At 37.3% G+C, this 24,820-nt stretch overlaps 1 protein-coding gene and 1 pseudogene across 1 annotated transcript; one reads left to right on the top strand and one right to left on the bottom strand.

The window, feature by feature from the left end:
- Nucleotides 1–5,442: 5,442 nt before the first annotated feature.
- LOC113882188 (olfactory receptor 4A15-like) lies at nucleotides 5,443–6,366 on the top strand. The gene has a single exon (XM_027525390.1). The coding sequence runs from the start codon at nucleotides 5,449–5,451 to the stop codon at nucleotides 6,364–6,366; it is 918 nt and encodes a 305-aa protein (XP_027381191.1). The 5' UTR covers nucleotides 5,443–5,448.
- Nucleotides 6,367–23,378: 17,012 nt separating this feature from the next.
- On the bottom strand, nucleotides 23,379–24,315 carry LOC113881961 (annotated as a pseudogene).
- Nucleotides 24,316–24,820: the final 505 nt, after the last annotated feature.

Below are 24,820 nucleotides of genomic sequence, written 5' to 3'. Positions count from 1 at the left end.
GTGCTTTTCTAGATATGAGGAAAATTTGACTCATAAAATCAGTTCCTGAAAGTATCTAACCATCTGAAAACCTATTCTCAGTTTTCTCCTGAGAACAGAGTGCCTCACTCTCCATCCTGAACTCCCTTCAGAGTGTGTTGAAGGCAGAAGCATGTGATTTAATCCTTGTGGAAGTAAATGACAAATGTCCACCACAAGTACCAATTTGTAGTTGATAAGACTGCAACTACTTTATTAAGCTGTCTCCTTCTTTGTTGTCAAATCTATTGTAATAATATAAAATCCCTGCAAGGGAAAACTTTTATATGATTTCACCCATTTTATTAATTGCCATGATCTCACACATAGCATGGTGTGTGTGAGATTTAGTCACTAAGTCGTGTCTGACAACTTGCAATCCCATGGAATGTAGCCTGCCAGGCTCCTCTGTCCATAGGATTTCCCAGGCTCCTTTTCCAGGGTATCTTTCCAACCCAGGGATGGAACCTGGTCTCCTGCATTGCAGGCAAATTCTTTATCCACTGATCTACCAGGGAAGCCCCACCCATAGCATAGTTTATGTACTGAAATAGACACACTAAATTCAATTTAATAATTGGTTACACATTTATATATCTATCTGAACTGATAGCAAATGCTTATATACTCAACCAAACACCAACACAGAATGAATTGAGTACTAAAGAAAAAGAAAAAAAGGCTTCCCTAGTGGCTCAGATGGTAAAGAATCTTCCTGCATTGAGAGAGACCTGGGTTCGATTCCTGGATTGGGAAGATCCCCTGGAGGAGAGGATGGCAATCCACTCCAGTATTCTTGCCTGGAGAATCCCCATGTACAGAAGAACTTGGCAAGCAGCAGTCCATGGGGTCACAAAGAGGTGGACACGAGCGACTAAGCATGCAAGCAAAAAGAAAGAAAATCTTGCTATGGCAAGTGGGAAAATACATGATAAATTATTATCCAATGGAATAAAATGTTCAGGCTGATATTTTGCTGTTGATGTCAGTAATCTGAAAAAGTAACCATTTTTTTTTTTACCCTTGTCACATTTTTTAACATCAATGTGTGATGTGGTTTGTAGTATCTTTACATACAGATTTATTTTTTAAATTTAGTTAAAAATCCTAGTGATTTTAATTAATAAAGAATCAATCTTAAACATATTACAGTTTGTTCTATGATTTAATGTTAAATATTGTAAATGAATTTCCAGTGATCTTCAACTCTATTGGGAAAAAGATGATATCCTTTTAAGAACTGATATAAATTTTTAAGTAGGTCTTTTGTAAGGCTTAAAGCAGACATGGAATAAAGACAGCACAAGAATATCTTTCAAACTCTCAAGTCAACTTGTCTGTCTACACCAACTTGAGAGGATGAGAGGGACTAAAAAAATGACGGGTATTTTCTATTTTAAAGTTAGTAGGAGAAGAAATTACTTGAGATAAATTTCCCTTAGAAATAGCTGGTTTCTTAGTATGGAAACACAGAATTGGCTGGTCTTTCCAATAAATTATCTTAACATGATAAGTATTTTTTTTCCCCCTGTGCACTGTGGAATTTCTTTTTAATTATCTATAGTAGAAATAAAAACAATTTTTGAACAATCAGAAGACTCTTTGGAGAAAATGCACAGATAGTTGAAGGAAATAAAATACTTCTTTAAGTAGTAACACAGCTTTCAACTTCTAGATGAAAGAATTCCAAGATTTATGAATAACTTAAAAAGTCTTTCTTCAGACTGTGAACAAGCCTCCACAATATAAGACTAACTAACGTGAATCAGGCTTCATAGTTGTATAATTTTCATTATTAGTTAAGGAATTAAATTGTTTTGAAAGAAAACAGATTCAGATTCTAGTTTTATCACTTAAAAATTTGTGACCTTACTGAAATTAATGAGATGTTCTGAATCTTATTTTCTTCAAATGGAAAATGGGGATTCCCATTCTTGTTACTGTGAATGTTAAAAGTGATACATTAAACTGTGAGTATATGACTGGAATCCACTGTAGGAGTTTCAAGCAATGCAGGGATATAATGGAACAAGACTTAAAGAGAACCATTGGACTGCTTTAGGATAACAAGTTGTCAGAAGCCAGAATTTTCATGGACATACTTGAAGGAGGCTGCCAAAGTGACCAGGAAGGAAATGGGGTAGGGACAATCAAATCTATGATACATTTTGAAAGCAGAGACAACAAGCTTTGCTAAAGGTAAGGATAAGTCATGGGAGATCAATAAATGAATAAATAACACAGTGAGCTTTCTTGTCTGAGCAGTGACATTGAACAAATGCAGTAGCATTTAATGAGATGGAGAACACCTTTATACTGTGCAACTCTTTAAATTATGTATCTAAAGTGATGCCCAACTGCAGATGTCCAAAATTGGAGATGCTGCTGCTGCTTCTAAGTCACTTCAGTCGTGTCTGACTCTGTGTGACCTCATAGATGGCAGCCCACCAGGTTCCCCCATCCCTGGGATTCTCCAGGAAAGCATCCTGGATGGGTTGCTATTTCCTTCTCCAGTGCATGAAAGTGAAAAGGGAAAGTGAAGTCACTCAGACGTGTCTGACTCCTAGTGACCCCATGGACTGCAGCCTATGAGGCTCCTCTGTCCATGGGATTTTCCAGTCAAGAGTACTAGAGTGGGTTGCCATTGCCTTCTCTGAAAATTGGAGATATTGCATACAAAATTTTTAAAATTATTATAGAGATGAGAACAATATTGGACTGCATCAGTATTTATTGGTCAGGAAATGGGAACATCCAAATAAAGATTTTCAGAAAGAAGTCTCAGTGAGTTCTGAGATAATCTAGGGGAGTGATCTTCTAAATTCATAGTTTGATCTTTTCACAGTGAATCCTTCTGTTAGTGCAGGAAATCTGGGTTTTATTCTTGGGTTGGGAAGATGTCCTGGAGCAGGAAATGACAACCCACTCCAGTATTCTTTCCTGGGAAATTCATTGAACAGAGGAGCTTTGAGGCCTACAGTTCATAGGGTTGCAAAGAGTTGGACTTGACTAAGCAGCTAACACACACACACACACACACACACACACACACACACACACGCGTATTAAACCCTTTGTGACTTTATAAATGATGTACCTTTTCATGGAATTCCTTTGCCATCTTTTCTTGTTCTATCAATTTTACTTTAAAACTCAACCAAAGTGTTGCTTATTTTTGGAAGACTTCTCTGATTCTGTCAACTTGCCTGTCTGAAATTATGTGACAAATTATGGGGCACACTTTATCTGCATTTGAAATAAGCTTTAAATGACTTATTCTGAAATTTTCATTCATCATATCTGGAAATCAGTTCAGATATCATCTTCAAAGACAAAGCTTAAACTGAAAGATCTGCCATCCTTGAAAGACATGATTTAAATAGGAAAATGTTTACATATTACATTCCTGCCCAGACTGGACTTTTCCCTTTTGTTGATATGATCCAAGTTGTTTCTTAAGATTTTCTCTCAGAGGACAGGGTTTGATAACTCCTGTTCTACACAGTGATTATCCTGGTGGTATCCCTGGAGATAAACAGTCTACCTCAAAATTATGATTAAGGTCCCAGTGAATTTAATTAGACAGAAATCACCCTTGGAGATGCACCCATTGAATGACTCAGTCATACATGATGTAGTTAAATGTAGACAAAGTGTTTATGGTGCTTTGTGCTTACCTCATAGAGTGTTTGTAGCAGTAATCACATGGCAGTTTCCTCCTGAATTGAAATCAAAATGTAATAAAGTTTATATGTGAAATTATTCTCCATCCTTTACAAACTCAAAGTTGAACAATGCTGTAAGAAGACAGGAAAGCAGAACTGATTGAGACTCAAAATCTTGTGAAGGCTATTTCACTTTCACTGGTATAAGAACAAATAGCAAAATTTTATGTGAAGCAATACATCACGGTTTGATGCTTTCTCTCTCTCTGATTAAAGTGTTGCTTTAACATGTTTGTTACCAAGACAAATTCCCACAACTGAGAAAATTCTGAGTTTCTTTTTATAATCAAGATTCAGAGCATTCAAGTAAGAGTGCATTTATATTAATTTTGAAAACCTCAACAACTTGAAAAGTAATACTTCTCTGACTGACTGAGATGAAGTAGGCTTTCTACAAGCGTGGAGTTGGTCACATGGAGCCAGTTCAGGCCCGGTGATGGTGCGTGTATCTCGCTGTCTGTTTCCAGAGGGGGCATCAGTGCGTGAAGGATGAAGAGAAGGCAAGAGAGACTAGAACGTGGGCTGAACACCATTCTCCTTATGCAGGTAGCCCAGAAAGTGCATTGAAACACAAAATGCTGAACAAAGCTTTATGTTTTCCAAGGGTACATTGGTGATATAAGAATTAACTTTTTAAGAGTTTTCCTTTGTGATTTTCATGTCAGGAATCATTTGTGAGTATTAAATATGTGAAGATTGATTCTATTCTGTAACACTCTTTCTGGATACTTTTATATTCTAATGATCTGAAATCAGTTTACCTTTGCCAGGACATTCTTAAAGATTAATTTCAGGTGTAATTATTTGAGGATATTATCATGGGCAGATATTTGTAAGTCAAAAGATAGATTCAATTAATATGTTATCTAAATGCTGTTTGTTCATCTGTCAAAAAAAAAAAAAAATAGATAGCACCTGTAGACCTGATTGAATAATTTTCAAGAACCTAAGCTAATGCTCTAATAAGCAAGCCATTTCTTCAGTTTCTACTTTTCTGTTCACAAGTGAGCTTCAGCATTTGATCATATGTTTTTTTGCCCATTTAGGGATAGTCTTTACTTACTTGTTTATATATTTATAATTTTATTTCATTTATTAGCTAATTGTTTAGAAATATTTATTCAATTTAGATATAACTTTTTGTATATCAGTTAAAATTTAAATAATTTCCACAAGCTATTTTTGTCTATTGTTGTGGTATCTTTTCCTAAGTCCTTAGACAAATTTGAAATTGTTAAATATATCTATTTGGGATTTTGATGATTGATTAAGAAGATTCTTCCACACCAAAATGTAGAGAGTAACATCCTTTATTAAATGGAAAGTAAATATGAGGTAAACTTTGCTTTGTTTTTCCATTAAACGTTTAATTTGTGTTTATTTTTATATAAGTTTTCTCTATATGTACAATTAGCTTCCATATGAAAAGCTAGTTTTGGCACCTGATTTATTTAATAATATGTCATTTTTCCACATATGTCTCTAGTCACTTGCTTCTGAATTAGTCTGTAAGTTTGTTGATGTTAGGAATAATGCTTTAACAAGCTGTGTGTTGTAATATCTGAAAGTATTGGTGCTTAATAATCCATACTGCCTAATTGTTGAAACAACAAATCAGTTCACGATTTCAGGAAGCCACTATCAATAATGTGTACATCCAGGGGATTATGAGCTGAGCTCTGCAATAAGACAAACAGAAGTGCCCATGGAACAAAGTAACAATGTGACTGAGTTTGTCCTCTTGGGGCTCACTCAGAGCCCCTGGGGTCAGAAGATTTTATTTGCTGCGTTCTTGCTCATTTACATTGCCACAATGATGGGCAATGTACTCATAGTCATCACTGTGGTGGCCAGTCCAACCCTGGATTCCCCTATGTACTTCTTCCTTGGAAATTTATCATTTCTGGATGCTGTTTATTCTACTAACTTCATTCCGAGTATGATTAAAAGCTTCATTTGTGAGAAGAAAACCATTTCCTTCCAAGCTTGCATGGCCCAGCTTTTTATGGAGCACTTATTTGGTGGTGCTGAGATTTTACTCCTGGTGGTCATGGCCTATGACCGCTATGTGGCCATCTGCAAACCCTTGCATTATTTGACAATCATGAATCAGCGAGTGTGTGTTCTGCTACTGCTCTTGGCCTGGGTTGGTGGGTTTTTGCATGCTGTCCTTCATCCTCTTTTTGTTTACAACCTTCCATTCTGTGGCCCAAATGTCATGGACCACTTTGTGTGTGACATGTACCCTTTGTTAAAACTAGCCTGCACTGACACTCATATCATTGCCCTCACAGTGCTGGCCAATGATGGGGCCATCTGTGTGGTCATCTTCATGCTCTTACTCATCTCCTATGGGGTCATTCTATGCTCCCTGAAGAATCTTAGTCAGGAAGGGAGGCTCAAAGCCTTGTCCACATGTGGCTCCCACATCACTGTGGTGTTCCTCTTCTTTGTGCCCTGTATTTTTATGTATGTGAGAACTCCTTCCACTTTACCTATTGACAAATTTTTGACTGTGTTTTACACTGTTGTCACCCCTATGCTGAATCCTCTAATCTATACTCTGAGAAATGGAGAAATGAAAAATACTATGAAAAAGCTCTGGACCATAAAAAGAAAATGAGGCACATGGGAAATGTATCACATATTTTCAATCAAGACTTCCTCTTCCCAGGACAGACATGTGTGATTATTTAATTTAGTAAATGTATCCTCATGTTTAATAACTTGGGCATGATGAATGTATTTATTATAAGAGTGCTTCCAATGATTAAAATATGCTTTTAAATATTTCATAATTTTCTAGTTCAATGGATATATTTTGTTGAAAATATTTTTAAGATATCCACAATTTCTTTGGGAAAGATGTATTGTTTGGGTTAAAATGTCTCTTTTGAGACTACAGGTTTATATTCTATATGATGAGTTAAGCTATAATTAATACCATACATTTATTTAATTAGGGGAAGATTTTCACATGTTTATCTCTTAAATACTGTAATCTTATTCAAAATTAATAGAGTTCATTACAAATAGTGACAGACTCTATTTCTTGGGCTCAAAAATCACTGCTGATGGTGACTGCAGCCATGAAATTAAAAGATGTTTGAGAAGGAGCCAAGATGGCGGAGGAGTAGGACGGGGAGAACACTTTCTCCCCCACAAACTCATCAAAAGAGCATATAAACGTTGAGTAAATTCCACAAAACAACTTCTGAATGCCGGCAGAGGACATCAGGCACCCAGAAAAGCAACCCAACTTTTTGAAAGGAGGTAGGAAAAAATATTAAAGACAAAAAAAAGAGACAAAAGAGGGAGGGACGGAGCTCCGTCCCAGGAAGGGAATCTTAAAAAGAGAGAAGTTTCCAAACACCAGGAAACCTCACTGCCGAATCTGTGCCGAGCTTTGGAAGCACAGAGGGCAACATAACAGGGAGAAAAAATAAATAAACAATTAAAACTCACAGATTGCGAGCCCTACGGTAACTCCCCCAGCGGAGAAGCAGCGCAGACGCCTGCACACGCCATTAGCAAGCGGGGGCTGGGCAGGGAGGCGCGGCACGGGCTGCATCACTGAGAGTAAGAATCTGGCCTGAATACCCTGAGCGCTATCTGAGCGAAATAATTTGGGCTAGCAAACCAGACTGTGGGATATCTACCACGCGAAAAGCCAGTCCTAACCTAAGACCGCCAGGCCCGCACACGGAACAAAGGACTGAACAGAGATAGCCGGCTGCAGACCTTCCCCCTCCGGTGACAGGCAGCCAGAGCCGGAAGGGGGCAATCGCAGCCCCAGAGAGACATTATCTATAAAACTGTAAGCAGGCTTCTTTGCTAACTAAAACTTCTTGGGGGTCTGGATGGTCAACATCTGCCTGAGAAGGTGTGCCGGTTTTACACCCAGATAACCGAGTGGCGGGGAGGCGTTAAGTCGCAGCATTGGCGCTCGCCAAACACCTCATCACCTGAGCTGCTCGGACCTGGGAAGAGCACAAAACGCAGGCCCAACTGAGTCTGCGCCTCTGAGGACTACCCAAGTGCCTGAGCCTGAGCGGCTTGGACCTGGGAGGTGCATGCAACCCAGGGCCGGCCTCGGATTGTTCCCAGCGGAACAACCTAGAGCCCGAGCAGTGTGGGCAGGGTGGCTACATGCGCCGTGAGTGGGGGCAGACCCAGGGTGGCTGAGGCACTGCGAGCCCACGCCAGTGTTATTTGTTTGCAGCATTCCTCCCTCCCTCCCCACAGCACGACTGAACAAGTAAGCCTAAAAAAAAAAAAAAAGTGTCCTCCACCATCCCCTTTGTGTCAGGGCGGAAACCAGATACTGAAGAGACTAGCAAACAGAAGAAGATATAACAGAGGGAAACGCCTTGGAAGCTACAGGCAATAGACCAAAACCCTGTGGTTACTACGGACTACATAGGAAGGGGCCTATAGATCTTGAGAAATATAAGTCTGACCAAGGAACTAGCCAAAAATGAACTGAACCCACAACAACACCAAGAAAGTCCTAGATATATTTTTATTATTTTTACGATCATTCTTTTTTTTTTAATAAAACAAATCAAGTCCTCTATTGTTCCTTTAATTTTCACTTTTATAACCTATTACTTTGCAAAAAAAAAAAAAAGACCTTATTTTTTTCTTCTTCAGCAAACTTCATATATATATATATTTTATAATTTTTTGACCTTGTTTTTTTTTTTTTCTTCTTTTCTTTAACATTGTATTTTTGAAATTCCAAACTCTACTCTAGACTTTTAATTTTCGCTTTTTGGTATTTGTTATCAATTTTGTACCTATAGTTATTTTTTATATAATTTCTGTGACTTCTTTTTTTCTTCTTCTCTGTTTCTTTCTCTTCTTCTTCTATATAACATTGTATATCTGAATAATATCAATTTTGTACCTGTATTTTCTTTATAATTTTTGTGACATTGTTTGTTTTTGTTTGTCTGTTTTCTCTCTTTATTTTTCTTCTTCTTTTTTTTTTTAACATTGTATTTTTGAAATTCCAAACTCTACTCTAGATTTTTAATTTTTGCTTTTTGGTATTAGTTATCAATTTTGTACCTGTACTTTCTTTACAATTTTCACGACCTTGTTTGATTTTGTTTGTTCGTTTTTTCTCTCTTTCTTTTCCTTCTTCTTTTCTTCAACATCGTATTTTTGAAATTCCAAACTCTACTCTGGATTTTTAATTTTTGCTTTTATGTATTTGTTACCAATTTTGTACCTTTAAGAACCCAATCTTCAGGACCCATTTTTCACTAGGGAGCAAGAATACTGGCTTGACTGCTCTCTCTCCCTTTAGACTCTCCTTTTTCTCCACCAGGTCGCCTGTGTCTTCTCCCTAACCCCTCTACTCTACTAAACTCTGTGAATTTCTGTGTGTTCCAGACGGTGGAGAACACTTAGGGAACTGATTACTGGCTGGATCTGTCTCCCTCCTTTTCATTCCCCCCTTTTATCCTTCTGGCCACCTCTGTCACCTTCCTCCTCCTTCTCTTCTCTGTATAACTCCGTGAACATCTCTGAGTGGTCCAGTTGTGGAGTGCACATAAGGAAGTGACTACTGGCTAGCCCACTCGCTCCATTATTGATTCACCTCATCTCATTTGGGTCACCTCTAACTCCCTCCTCCCTCTTCTCTTCTCCATGTAACCCTGTGAACCTCTCTGAGTGACCCTCATCGTAGAGAAACTTTTCATCTTTAATGTAGATGTTTTATCAATGGTGCTGTATAGAAGGAGAAGTTTTGAAACTACTGTAAAAATAAGACTGATAACCAGAAGCAGGAGACTTAAGTCCAAACCCTGACTCCAGGGAACTCCTGACTCCAAGGAACATTAATTGACAGGAGCTCATCAAATGCCTCCATAGTGACACTGAAACCAAGCACCACACAAGGGCCAATAAGTTCCAGGGCAAGACATACCAAGCAAATTCTCCAGCAGCAAAGGAACACAGCCCTGAGCTTCAAGATACAGGCTGCCCAAAGTCACCCCAAAACTATAGACATCTCATAACTCACTACTGGACATTTCATTGCACTCCAGAGAGAAGAAATACAGCTCCACCCACCAGAACACCGACACAAGCTTCCCTAACCAGGAAACCTTGACAAGCCACCTGTACAAACCCACACACAGCGAGGAAACGCCACAATAAAGAGAACTCCACAAACTGCCAGAATACATAAAGGACACCCCAAACTCAGCAATTTAAACAAGATGAAGAGACAGAGGAATACTCAGCAGATAAAGGAACAGGATAAATGCCCACCAAACCAAAAAAAGGAGGAAGAGATAGGGAATCTACCTGATAAAGAATTCCAAATAATGATAGTGAAATTGATCCAAAATCTTGAAACTAAAATGGAATCACAGATAAATAGCCTGGAGATAAGGATTGAGAAGATGCAAGAAAGGTTTAACAAGGACCTAGAAGAAATAAAAAAGAGTCAATATATAATGAATAATGCAATAAATGAAATTAAAAACACTCTGGAGGCAACAAATAGAATAACAGAGGCAGAAGATAGGATTAGTGAATTAGAAGATAGAATGGCAGAAATAAATGAATCAGAGAAGATAAAAGAAAAACGAATTAAAAGAAATGAGGACAATCTCAGAGACCTCCAGGACAATACTAAACGCTACAACATCCGAATAATAGGGGTTCCAGAAGAAGAAGACAAAAAGAAAGACCATGAGAAAATACTTGAGGAGATAATAGTGGAAAACTTCGCTAAAATGGGGAAGGAAATAATCACCCAAGTCCAAGAAACCCAGAGAGTCCCAAACAGGATAAACCCAAGGAGAAACACCCCAAGACACATATTAATCAAATTAACAAAGATCAAACACAAAGAACAAATATTAAAAGCAGCCAGGGAAAAACAACAAATAACACACAAGGGAATTCCCATAAGGATAACAGCTGATCTCTCAATAGAAACTCTTCAAGCCAGGAGGGAATGGCAAGACATACTTAAAATGATGAAAGAAAATAACCTACAGCCCAGATTATTGTACCCAGCAAGGATCTCATTCAAGTATGAAGGAGAAATCAAAAGCTTTTCAGACAAGCAAAAGCTGAGAGAATTCTGCACCACCAAACCAGCTCTCCAACAAATACTAAAGGATATTCTCTAGACAGGAAACACAAAAACAGTGTATAAACTCAAACCCAAAACAATAAAGTAAATGGCAACGGGATCATACTTATCAGTAATTACCTTAAACGTAAATGGGTTGAATGCCCCAACCAAAGACAAAGACTGGCTGAATGGATACAAAAACAAGACCCCTACATATTTTGTCTACAAGAGACCCACCTCAAAACAGGGGACACATACAGACTGAAAGTGAAGGGCTGGAAAAAGATTTTCCATGCAAATAGGGACCAAAAGAAAGCAGGAGTAGCAATACTCATATCAGATAAAATAGACTTTAAAACAAAGGCTGTGAAAAGAGACAAAGAAGGTCACTACATAATGATCAAAGGATCAATCCAAGAAGAAGATATAACAATTATAAATATACATGCACCCAACACGGGAGCACCACAGTACGTAAGACAAATGCTAACAAGTATGAAAGGAGAAATTAACAATAACACAATAATAGTGGGAGACTTTAATACCCCACTTACACCTATGGATAGATCAACTAAACAGAAAATTAACAAGGAAACACAAACTTTAAACAATACAATAGACCAGTTAGACCTAATTGATATCTATAGGACATTTCATCCCAAAACAATGAATTTCACCTTTTTCTCAAGTGCACATGGAACCTTCTCCAGAATAGATCACATCCTGGGCCATAAAGCTAGCCTTGGTAAATTCAAAAAAATAGAAATCATCCCAAGCATTTTTTCTGACCACAATGCATTAAGATTAGATCTCAATTACAGGAGAAAAACTATTAAAAATTCCAACATATGGAGGCTGAACAACACGCTGCTGAATAACCAACAAATCACAGAAGAAATCAAAAAAGAAATCAAAATTTGCATAGAAACGAATGAAAATGAAAACACAACAACCCAAAACCTGTGGGACACGGTAAAAGCAGTCCTAAGGGGAAAGTTCATAGCAATACAGGTACACCTCAAGAAACAAGAAAAAAGTCAAATAAATAACCGAACTCTACACCTAAAGCAACTAGAAAAGGAAGAAATGAAGAACCCCAGGGTTAGTAGAAGGAAAGAAATCTTAAAAATTAGAGCAGAAATAAATGCAAAAGAAACAAAAGAGACCATAGCAGAAATCGACAAAGCCAAAAGCTGGTTCTTTGAAAGGATAAATAAAATAGACAAACCATTAGCCAGACTCATCAAGAAACAAAAGAAGAAACATCAAATCAACAAAATTAGAAACGAAAATGGAGAGATCACAACAGACAACACAGAAATACAAAGGATCATAAGAGACTACTATCAACAATTATATACCAATAAAATGGACAACGTAAAGAAATGGACAAATTCTTACAAAAGTACAACTTTCCAAAACTCGACCAGGAAGAAATAGAAAATCTTAACAGACCCATCACAAGCATGGAAATTGAAACTGTAATCAAAAATCTTCCAGCAAACAAAAGCCCCGGTCCAGACGGCTTCACAGCTGAATTCTACCAAAAATTTAGAGAAGAGCTGACACCTATCCTGCTCAAACTCTTCCAAAAAATTTCAGAGGAAGGTAAACTTCCAAACTCATTCTATGAGGCCACCATCACCCTAATACCAAAACCGGACAAAGATGCCACAAAAAAAGAAAACTACAGGCCAATATCACTGATGAACATAGATGCAAAAATCCTTAACAAAATTCTAGCAATCAGAATCCAACAACACATTAAAAAGATCATACACCATGATCAAGTGGGCTTTATCCCAGGGATGCAAGGATTCTTCAATATCCGCAAATCAATCAATGTAATACACCACATTAACAAATTGAAAAATAAAAACCATATGATTATCTCAATAGATGCAGAGAAAGCCTTTGACGAAATTCAACATCCATTTATGATAAAAACTCTCCAGAAAGCAGGAATAGAAGGAACATACCTCAACATAATAAAAGCTATATATGACAAACACACAGCAAACATTATCCTCAATGGTGAAAAATTGAAAGCATTTCCTCTAAAGTCAGGAACAAGACAAGGGTGCCCACTTTCACCATTACTATTCAACATAGTTTTGGAAGTTTTGGCCACAGCAATCAGAGCAGAAAAAGAAATAAAAGGAATCCAAATTGGAAAAGAAGAAGTAAAACTCTCACTATTTGCAGATGACATGATCCTCTACATAGAAAACCCTAAAGATTCCACCAGAAAATTACTAGAAATAATCAATGACTATAGTAAAGTTGCAGGATATACAATCAACACACAGAAATCCCTTGCATTCCTATACACTAATAATGAGAAAACAGAAACAGAAATTAAGGAAACAATTCCATTCACCATTGCAACGGAAAGAATAAAATACTTAGGAATATATCTACCTAAAGAAACAAAGACCTCTATATAGAAAACTATAAAACACTGATGAAAGAAATCAAAGAGGACACTAATAGATGGAGAAATATACCATGTTCATGGATTGGAAGAATCAATATAGTGAAAATGAGTATACTACCCAAAGCAATTTATAGATTCAACGCAATCCCTATCAAGCTACCAACAGTATTCTTCACAGAGCTAGAACAAATAATTTCACAATTTGTATGGAAAAACAAAAAACCTCAAATAGCCAAAGCGATCTTGAGAAAGAAGAGTGGAACTGGAGGAATCAACCTACCTGACTTCAGGCTCTACTACAAAGCCGCAGTTATCAAGACAGTATGGTACTGGCACAAAGACAGAAATATAGATCAATGGAATAAAATAGAAAGCCCAGAGATAAATCCACGCACATATGGACACCTTATCTTTGACAAAGGAGGCAAGAATATACAATGGATTAAAGACAATCTCTTTAACAAGTGGTGCTGGGAAATCTGGTCAAGCACTTGTAAAAGAATGAAACTAGACCACTTTGTAACACCATACACAAAAATAAACTCAAAATGGATTAAACATGTAAACGTAAGACCAGAAACTATAAAACTCCTAGAGGAGAACATAGGCAAAACACTCTCTGACATACATCACAGCAGGATCCTCTATGACCCACCGCCCAGAATATTGGAAATAAAATCAAAAATAAACAAATGGGACCTAATTAACCTTAAAAGCTTCTGCACATCAATGGAAACTATTAGCAAGGTGAAAAGACAGCCTTCAGAATGGGAGAAAATAATAGCAAACGAAGCAACTGACAAACAACTAATCTCAAAAATATACAAGTAACTCCTCCAGCTCAACTCCAGAAAAATAAATGACCCAATCAAAAAATGGGCCAAAGAACTAAATAGACATTTCTCCAAAGAAGACATACAGATGGCTCACAAACACATGAAAAGATGCTCAACATCACTCATTATCAGAGAAACGCAAATCAAAACCACTATGAGGTACCATTTCACACCAGTCAGAATGGCTGCGATCCAAAAGTCTACAAATAATAAATGCTGGAGAGGGTGTGGAGAAAAGGGAACCCTCTTACACTGTTGGTGGGAATGCAAACTAGTACAGCCACTATGGAGAACAGTGTGGAGATTCCTTAAAAAACTGGAAATAGAACTGCCTTATGATCCAGCAATCCCACTGCTGGGCATACACACTGAGGAAACCAGAAGGGAAAGAGACACATGTACCCCAATGTTCATCGCAGCACTGTTTATAATAGCCAGGACATGGAAGCAACCTAGATGTCCATCAGCAGATGAATGGATAAGAAAGCTGTGGTACATATGCACAATGGAGTATTACTCAGCCATTAAAAAGAATACATTTGAATCAGTTCTAATGAGGTGGATGAAACTGGAGCCTATTATACAGAGTGAAGTAAGCCAGAAGGAAAAACATAAATACAGTATACTAATGCATATATATGGAATTTAGAAAGATGGTAACAATAACCTGGTGTACGAGACAGCAAAAGAGACACTGATGTATAGAACAGTCTTATGGACTCTGTGGGAGAGGGAGAGGGTTGGAAGATTTGGGAGAGTGACATTGAAACATGTAGAATATCATGTAAGAAACGAGTTGCCAGTCCAGGTTCGATGCGCGATAGTGAATGCTTGGGGCTGGTGCACTGGGACGACCCAGAGGGATGGTGTGGGGAGGGAGGAGCGAGGAGGGTTCAGGATGGGGAACACATGTATGCCTGTGGCGGATTCATTTTGATATTTGGCAAAACTAATTCAATTATGTAAAGTTTAAAAATAAAATAAAATAAATAAATAAACCAACAGCACTGCCTCTGTGAACTATGAGCTTTCCAGCTGGTGAGAACAGGCTTTCTTCCTGCCCCATGTGGGGACCAAGCCCTCTTCTCTCTAATCCATCTGGTAAATCTTTCCCCAGCCTCAGGTATTTTCCTCAAATGCAAGCTCAGATCAGTTCTCTGATAAATACTTGAGAGATATGCTGTTTAGTTCTGAATTCTCTCTCTCTAGCTCTCCAGGTCTTTGGTCAATCTTTCTCTCTTGCTGTCTAACTCCACCCTCCCAACCCCAGGTCTATAGGTCTGCCCTCCGTAGTGTTCTAGCCTAAGAATTCTATGTGCTTTGGTCTCCTCAGACTCTGAAAGTCATGTCCTCAACTCAGTGAATCCACCAGGATCTTTCTGAGATATCCCTCTCTGCACCACAACATGGAAACTTTTTAAAGGTAAAATGGGAAAATCCTAGAACTCAATTGGTTTCTCATCTCTTATTGATCATTGTTTCTTATTTCTCCCTACTAATGTCTTAAAAATAATTAATGCATATTGTTTCTGGTTAGTTTGCTTTTCTCACAAACTCTATGTAAATATTTAGAGCAGTTTTAATCATAATTGCAAATAGCTGGAAACAGTCAAAATGTATCTTAGTTTAGAAAAAAGAGAATGATGATACATCCATAAAATGGGATATTATTCATCAATAAAATGAATAAACTCCTGATTAACACATTAATATGCATAAACATGATGTGTACGATACTAAGAACAAGAAACCATATTTAAAAGAGTGCAGAGTAGACCTAATCTTAAGTGGCAACCTACTCCAGTATTCTTGCTTGGAGAATCCCATGGATGGAGGAGCCTGGTAGGCCACAGCCCATGGGATCACAAAGAGTTGGACATGACTGAGCAACTTCACTTTCACTTTCTTTCACTTTTACATATATAAAAAGCAAATAATCACACCAAAACTCTTATAACTACAAAGCACATCCAACAACTTTTTAGGGTATAAAATCAACATATTGAAATGTCATATCTATATATATTTACAATGAACTACCCAAAACAGAAATTAATGAATTATTAAATTAAATAATCCCATTTACAATAGCAACAACAAGAATAAAATACATAGGAATAAATGTATCCAAGGAATGGAGATTCATACACTGAAAACTAGATGACATTGATGAAAGAAATTAAAGGCACAAGGATGTCCCATGTCTATGAATTGAAAGAATAAATATTGTCAAAGTGAACATACCATCAAAATCAGTATAGAAAAGATTAGCAATCCAAGAAAACATATAAAACTAATTCATAAGCCATTCATGGAAAAGAAATACAAATCAGTTAAAACCTAGGAATAGATGCTCAAATGGATTGGCATGCTGGCAATAACTATGAACATCAAAATTTTAGATACATCAAAAGTTGACTCAGTGCTAATTCTAGGAACTTATATGTACAAAATTTCAAAAACTTCAATGCAAAATAATTTGACATTGAAAAACAGTGGGGAAAACATGAAGATAAACATATTCATCCATTGTCATGCAGACTCATAACAAAGTTAAGCAGTATAAGAGAAATAGAATGAGTTAGATCTATGTAAATTGGTATGTAAAGATCACCAGGAGGCTGGGGCAATAAAAATCAAAATTTATATACTGAAACATAAACCAAACACAGGTGAAAATATGCTTAAATTTATGATTATTACTTGAAGAATCTTAAGAAAAGAATACAGTGACTGCATCTGGAAGGACTGAGAGAATCCGAATTGGGATGGGAGATGGTTTATTCTATGTTATTTCACTTTGCATGGATTTTTGTTTAGTATTTATTTCTAACCATCATACCTGCAATGCTTATTTAACAAATTAAAATATTACACTAAAATTTCATATGTAAGACAAATTAGATAGAATAAAATGAATACAGCACTAAATAGTTTAACTAGTATATAGAATGAAGGTAAAGATAAGAATCTGATTAAAAATTAAAAAAAAAAAGAATGAGAAGGTAATAAAATAAGCTAAGCTAAGTCACTTCAGTCGTGTCCAACTCTGTGCGACCCCATAGACGGCAGCCTACCAGGCTCCCCTGTCCCTGGGATTCTCCAGGCAAGAACACTGGAGTGAGAAGTGGATAGTAATTTGAAACTAGCAACTCTATAAAAATTTCATTTGTCATTGCTGTTGTTCAATTGCTAAGTCATGTCTGACTCTCTGTGGCTTCATGAATGGCAGCATGCCAGGCTCCTCTGTCCACCACTATTTCCTGGAGTTAGTTCAGATTCATGTCCACTGACTCTGCGATGTTATCTAAACTTCTCATCCTCTGCCACCCCCTTCTCCTTTTGCCATCAATCTTTACCAGCATCAGGGTCTTTTCCAATGAATCGGCTCTTCACATCAGGTGGCCAAAGTATTGGAGCTTCACCTTCAGCATCAGTTTTTCCAATGAATATTCAGACTTAATTTCCTTTAGGATTGACTGGTTTGATATCCTTTCTGTCCAAGGGGCTCTCAAGAATGTTCTCCAGCACCACAGTTCAAAAGCATTAGTTCTTCTGTGCTTAGCTTTCTTTATGGTCTACCTCTAACATCAATACATGATGCCTGGAAAAACCATAGCTTTGACTATACAGACCATTGGTGGCAAAGTGATGTCTCTGCTTTTTAATACACTAAGTTTTCATACTTTTCCTTCCAAGAAGCAAGCTTCTTTTAATTTCATAACTGCAGTCACAATCTGCAATGAATTTGGAGTACAAGAAAATAAAGTCTGTCACTGCTTCTATTTTTTTCCCCTTCTATTTGCCATGAAATGATGGGACTGGATGCTGTGATTCTAGATTTTTGAATGTTGAGTTTCAAGCCAACTTTTTCACTCTCTTTTTTTCATCCTTATCAAGAAGATTTTTAAATTCCTCTTCACTTTCTGCCATTAGAGTCTTATCATCTGCATATCTGCGGTTGTTGATATTTTTGTCAGCAATATTGATTCCAGTTTGTGAGCCATCCAGCCTGACATTCTGCATTATATATTCTGCATATAAAAGTTAAATAAGCAGGGAAACAATATACAGCCTTGTTGTGCCCCTTTCCCAATTTTGAACCAATAAGTTGTTTCATGTCCAGGCTAACTGTTGCTTCTTGACCCACAGGTAGGTGTCTCAGGAGACAGGTAAGGTCATCTGGTATTTCTGTCTCTTTAAGAATCTTCCACAATTTGTTGTGATCCACACAGTGAAAGGCTTTAGCGTAGTCAGTGAAGTAGATGTTTTCCTGAACTCCCTTGCTTTCTCCATAATCCAACAAATGTTGGCAGTTTAATCTCTGGTTCCTTTGCCTCTTCAAAACTCATCATGTGGATCTGGAAGTTCTTGGTTCATGTACTGCTGTAGCCTAGCTTGAAGGATTTTGAACATCCTGTTCTCAAAATTTGGGGTGCAATGGTAGCGTAACTTGAACATTCTTTGGCTTCCCCTTCTTTGGGATTGGAATGAAAACTGACCTTTTTCCAGACCTGTGGCTACTATTGAGTTTTCCAAATTTGCTGGCATATTGAGTTCAGCACTTTAACAGCATCATCTTTTAAGATTTTAGATAGCTCAGCTAGAATTCAATCACTCCACTAGCTTTGTTCATAGTAATGCTTCCTAAAGAAGAAAAGGAATACATTAGATCTAAAAATTATTAGCCAACAAAAATGTACTTTGCTGAGTTCAGGGTCCTGTTGATGGTTATAATCATGACAATGAGTAGGTTGCCCACCAGGGTCAAAATATAGAAGAGCAAGACATCACTAGAAGGATTTTCTGCTCCTTCAGATTCTGCATGAGGCCCAAGAGGATAAAATGACTTATTTTGTTCCTTGCATCTGGCAAGTCTGTACAGGAGCTGAGTTCACATGTTAGAATCAGTTTTCCTACAGAACAAAAGGGGAAACTTTTAGGTGAATGATAAGTTAAACTTTTTTATTCAGCTTTTAAATTAAAACAGTTTATAGAGTATTGATTTGTGTCCAATGTGGTACAGACATTGTGATGACCAAGTTAAAAAGGCATAGTTTCCTATCTCCAGTGATATGATACACAATGACACATAAAACTATCCCAAACTAATGTAAAAAATCACATTATTAGAACATTGACAAAAGGGTCACAAGATAGGAATATAACTGGAATCAGTGAAGTCTTCCAAGCAAAAGCAATGTTTAGTTGAGTTTTAAAGGAAAAGTGACAGAACAAGAAAAGATGCCAAAGGAATTCGTGAAAAGTTACACCATTTATAAATTCGCCAAGCTCTAATACTTGAGACAAACAGATACACAGGGTGAAGTGACCACGATGAAGTAGAAGGACAATGAATCCATGTAACTCTCAAAGAAAACAATAAATGTACAGGTATTTACAGAATCATTATTGAGTAGAATGACCTGATACTAAATAATATACAACAGGATTCACAACAAGGTGATAGGAGTGATAGATACAGTGTATAGTCATGCCCCATACCTCAGTAGGCAACAGACAAAACAAGAGATGACCCAGTTGAAGAGAGTCTCCCAAAGCAGTCAATGGATCTGAGAACCAAAGAGAGCTACTCAGTTCAGGGGCCCTGAACTGGGAAGGTAATCCCCTGTACATACATGACTTTAAAATCAGTGAGAATTCCTTTCCAGGGAGCTAGGGGGCTGAATAAAACAGAGACTCCAGCCTTAAAGATTACACATGAAATCACTGTCCGAGAAGAAATAGAAACCTGAAAGGAGCCTGAGTCAGACCAAGTTGCTGATATTGGACAGAGCCACTCAGGGTAGAAGGAGAAAACTCAAACTCACATTGGGATGTAGACACTTTTAGCAAACACTTTGGGTAGCTACTACTGCTCCCATTTCAAATACACATTTTTAAATAACCTATTCTTTAAAAAGGTGAGGTGGGCTAATATGGCTATTTATTTATTTATTTTTTATTTTATTTTTAAACTTTACAAAATTGTATTAGTTTTGCCAAACATCAAAATGAATCCGCCACAGGTATACATGTGTTCCCCATCCTGAACCCTCCTCCCTCCTCCCTCCCCATACCATCCCTCTGGGTCGTCCCAGTGCACTAGCCCCAAGCATCCGGTATCATGCATCGAACCTGGACTGGTAACTCATTTCATACATGATATTATACATGTTTCAATGTCATTCTCCCAAATCTTCCCACCCTCTCCCTCTCCCACAGAGTCCATAAGACTGTTCTATACATCAGTGTCTCTTTTGCTGTCTCGTACACAGGGTTATTGTTACCATCTTTCTAAATTCCATATAAATTCAGACCAAACTGAAACTCTTTCCATGCTTCCAACAACTACACAAATCCCTATCCAGTGCTCACCTCTATCCTGTTCTTATAAAATGTTTCTCATCTTCCCTATTACCAACAAAATGATATATATATATTTTTGCTTCTTTCTTTGTTCACTCACTATCCATCTATTTCCCACTGGAATCTTAATTCCACTTATAAACCATCCTGTTGTTGTTGTTTTTTTTTTAATTATTAAAATTTTTATATCCAGCTCTCATAACTCTCTAACCCACTGTAAACACAGAAGAGTATCATTTGGATAAATTAAATAACTGAAAAATTTCTAAAATGAATCTATTATGGAACCACTTTTCCCAGAAATGAGTGAACACTACAGGATGACAATGTGAAAAGCCATATGGAAAATAGCACCTATTTAGCTCTTCAAGGTGCTACTTTCATGTTCTAATGAATTATCAATTTCCTCCATATCAGAGTTGCTCTGTTTTCTTGTAGATGTCTCTTTCACCCAAGTGTCATTTTCTTTGAAATTCAACATTTGAATTTCATTTCTTGAGCCCCCTATACCCCATTTTCCATGATCCTCATGAAGGGTAATATATCTGCCCAGAAGAGATCATCAGATGACTTTTTTTTTTTTTTTTGGACACAACAGAAATCCACATAGTGTAAGTAACCTGGGAAAAGGAGATCAACAGGGAGATGAAGGGAAGAAAGTGCTTCCCCTCCACAAATGAAATAAGAGAAGGATGCCTCAGTGGCAGTCCTCACAATGTGGCCAATGAGCAGACCTGCGTTTTGATATTTTCACATCATGACAACAAGAAGTATTGTGAAGTGAAGAAGTAGAGGCAGTCAAACCTAAAAACCTTCCTATTGTTGCTGAACTTTATTGAGTCACATTTTCCTCTAGTATAAAATGGGAAAAAAATGTTTCTACTGATACTTATTCCTCCAGTAAGAGAGTTAAAGTCTGTAAAGAACCTGTGGAAATGTACCTCATAGTTTGTCTGCAACAGTAATGAGCTCACTCCCTTCACTTAATGCCTAATATTTTCATCAAATGAAGATTCCAGATTAAACCAAAGCTTCCTTACACAACAGATCCAAATATTCTGCCCCACTGATTTTTAGGAGAAATACACATTGCTACACCAGTTCAATGTGTGTTACTTTACACAACTGTCACTTTCTCAAATTCAATGATCACTGGAGCTATTTCATTCATAATTTGAACATTCAGTAATATCTGAGCATGGAGGTATTGTTCACCTGCACAGAGAAGCATTGCAGTTATCCCCCACTTTCTGAAGGTTCATCTTAGCCATTTGGCTTTTATGATGACCTATATTAGGACTTATTTCCACAAATGAAAATAAATAGAAAGGGATTTTTCATTTTAAAAGACAACGACAGTCTATATTCACATTAATGTTAGGGAGTTTTTTAAGATATTTTTCCATTTTTCTTTCATTGACGTACAGTTAATTCACAATGTTGTATTAATTTTGAGTGCACAGCAAAGGGATATACACATATACAGAATATGTGCTCATACATTATACACGTGTGTGGTCTTTCTCATATTCTCTTCATTTATAGGTGGCATTACTGTACTGATGCTGGTCTTTGTAAAGTGAAGTGGCATAATTTGAACTTGAAAAAAAGAAATATACTTGTGCTGCTGAAATATATTGCCACATGTGAAGGAAGGACACAACATGTTTGACAACACTGGCTCCAAGGAAAAATTGAATCATTAAGACTGCAGATAGATTTCTATCTATAGGGTTCAGTATATTATGGACAACTGTATTTCACCTGAAAGGAAGTAAAACTGAGTTTTAAGGACCTGGATTGCAAGTTTTTAGGTTAAACTTTTGAAAGGAAGCTGATTTCCAGTGTAATAGTTCCTGACACATTTTGTAGGGGAAACATATATAAATTGAGTCAAGCAAATTAGTAAAACTCTCTTGGTTTCTATTTGTTTCTCTGAAAAAAACTGGGATAATAATAATGGAACTATCAGTTTAATATTTAGAAAACTGAACTGATGTGAAAATGCCTGATAGATAATAAAGTGCTAATTTGATGTACATGTATGTGGCAGACATACAGATCAAAAGCTTTGGAACCTATGCTTTGAAATTTGGAATCTAAGCTTTTTGAAATGTGCAAAAGATACCTAACCTTGTTTCAAATGGTTCATTAAATTTTCAAATGGAAAATGTTTATATCTATACATATTTATATTATTTATACTAAAAATGTGATCCATGGAAATAGTTAAGAAAATCAAGCAAATTAAGACTAATTTCAAAATGTGTCCTTTATTTTTTAAGGAGAGAATTAGAAATAGATTGTGAATTATTCTGTTCTCCTTTTGTGGGTGTCTCTGGTTTTGCTTTTGGTACATTCACAGTAAAAAAAAAAAAAAAGAAAATGGCTGTTACTCCTTCACTCAACTGTCCTTCCACCGTGTATCTGTCTAAGAATTTCTATCTCTGTGCTTGCTTTGACACTGGCTAACCAAATATAGAAGAAGTTCTGAAGTCAAGATCCTATGGAAAATCCAGTTTCATCCAAGTAACATATATGAAGAATTTGGTAACAAAGCAATGATTCTAGAGAAAAACTTACTCTAATAATCAAAATGTGGTTTACAGATATTCTTTCCATTGCTTACTCTGCAGTTTAAAGATGAACATTGAAGCCATGGTAAAGTACATTAAAGTCATCAAAGTGCCTAAAAAATGCCTACAGTTTGCCATACCCTTGAGTCATGGGACAGGTTCTAGTCTCTGTTCCTCCAGGCTGCAACAAAATGTTGGTTTCTGTCCCTTCTTTTCTACTCAATGATCTGAAAAGTTTCTTAAATTTAACATTTTACAACAAATATAATCCTCCCTTTGTATATAAATCATCACTTTCATGGCATTGTGAACAGCCTAAGTTACTTTCCTCTTCAACAAACTCCTCACAGCATTTTTCACCTCTGTGTTTCTCACTGTGTAAATGATAGAATTTAACAAGGGAGTAAGGATTGCAAAGAGCACAGCCATCCACTTATCCACAGGGTAAGTGACCACAGGACGCATGTAGGTGAATATACAAGGACCAAAAAATATACCACTACTGCAAAGTGGGAGCCATGTGTAGAGAGGGCTCTGTGCCATCCTTCAGAGCTATGAGATTTCAGGGAGCTCAGGATGACTATGTAAAAGACAAATAGTATGGGAAAAAAATAAGCAAGCACATGCTCCCTGTGTTATCTGCCACCACCATTCCAAGTCTATAGGTGTCACTGTAGGCAAGTTTCATCAGTGGAAAGAAATTACATATTAAGAGGTCAATGACATTGGGACCACAGAAGGTCAGTTCAGACATGAACATGAAAAGAATCTGCACGGTGGCATGCAAGATTCCCCTGACCCAGGCCACCACCACCAGGAGCTGGCAGAGCCCCTGTCACATGATGGTCGTGTAGTGCAGAGGCTTGCAGATGGCCACGTAGAGGTCATAGGCCATGACAATGAGGACGAGGACGTCTGATGCTCCCAGGAAGTGTTCGAAAAAAAGCTGAGTCAGGCAGCCACTCCAGGAGATGGATCTCCTCTGGTACAGAAGGTCAATGGTAATTTTAGGGGTGGTGACAGAGGTCAAGGTGGCATATATGAAGGACAAGTGAGTGAGAAAGAAGTACATGTGAGTTTTTGAAAGTGTGGAGCTGAGTGAGATGGTGATGGCAATGAGCAGACTGGACATCACAGTGAACAGGAAAATGAACAAAAAGACAATGAAGAGGATCCTCTGCAGGCGTGTATTCTGTGTGAGCCTTAAGAGAACAAATTCAGTCATATTTTTGGGAGGCACTGAGACATCCATTCAGGAAGTGACACACTCCTAGGGACTGAATTTCCTACAAAGGATTCCATTCACCATTGCAATGGAAAGAATAAAATACTTAGGAACATATCTACCTAAAGAAACTAAAGACCTATATATAGAAAACTATAAAATACTGGTAAAAGAAATCAAAGAGGACACTAATAGATGGAGAAATATACCATGTTCATGGATTGGAAGAATCAACATAGTGAAAACGAGTACACTACCCAAAGCAATTTATAGATTCAATGCAATCCCTATCAAGCTACCAACAGTATTCTTCACAGAGCTAGAACAAATAATTTCACAGTTTGTATGGAAATACAAAAAACCTCAAAGAGCCAAAGCTATCTTGAGAAAGAAGAGTGGAACTGGAGGAATCAACCTGCCTGACTTCAGGCTCTACTACAAAGCCACAGTCATCAAGACAGTATGGTACTGGCACAAAGACAGAAATATAGATCAATGGAACAAAATAGAAAGCCCAGAGATAAATCCACGC

Source organism: Bos indicus x Bos taurus, chromosome 23, assembly GCF_003369695.1.
Source record: "Bos indicus x Bos taurus breed Angus x Brahman F1 hybrid chromosome 23, Bos_hybrid_MaternalHap_v2.0, whole genome shotgun sequence".
NCBI lineage: Eukaryota > Metazoa > Chordata > Mammalia > Artiodactyla > Bovidae > Bos > Bos indicus x Bos taurus.
The sequence above is the reverse complement of the archived record's forward strand: the minus strand, read 5'-3'. Positions and strand labels throughout refer to the sequence as shown.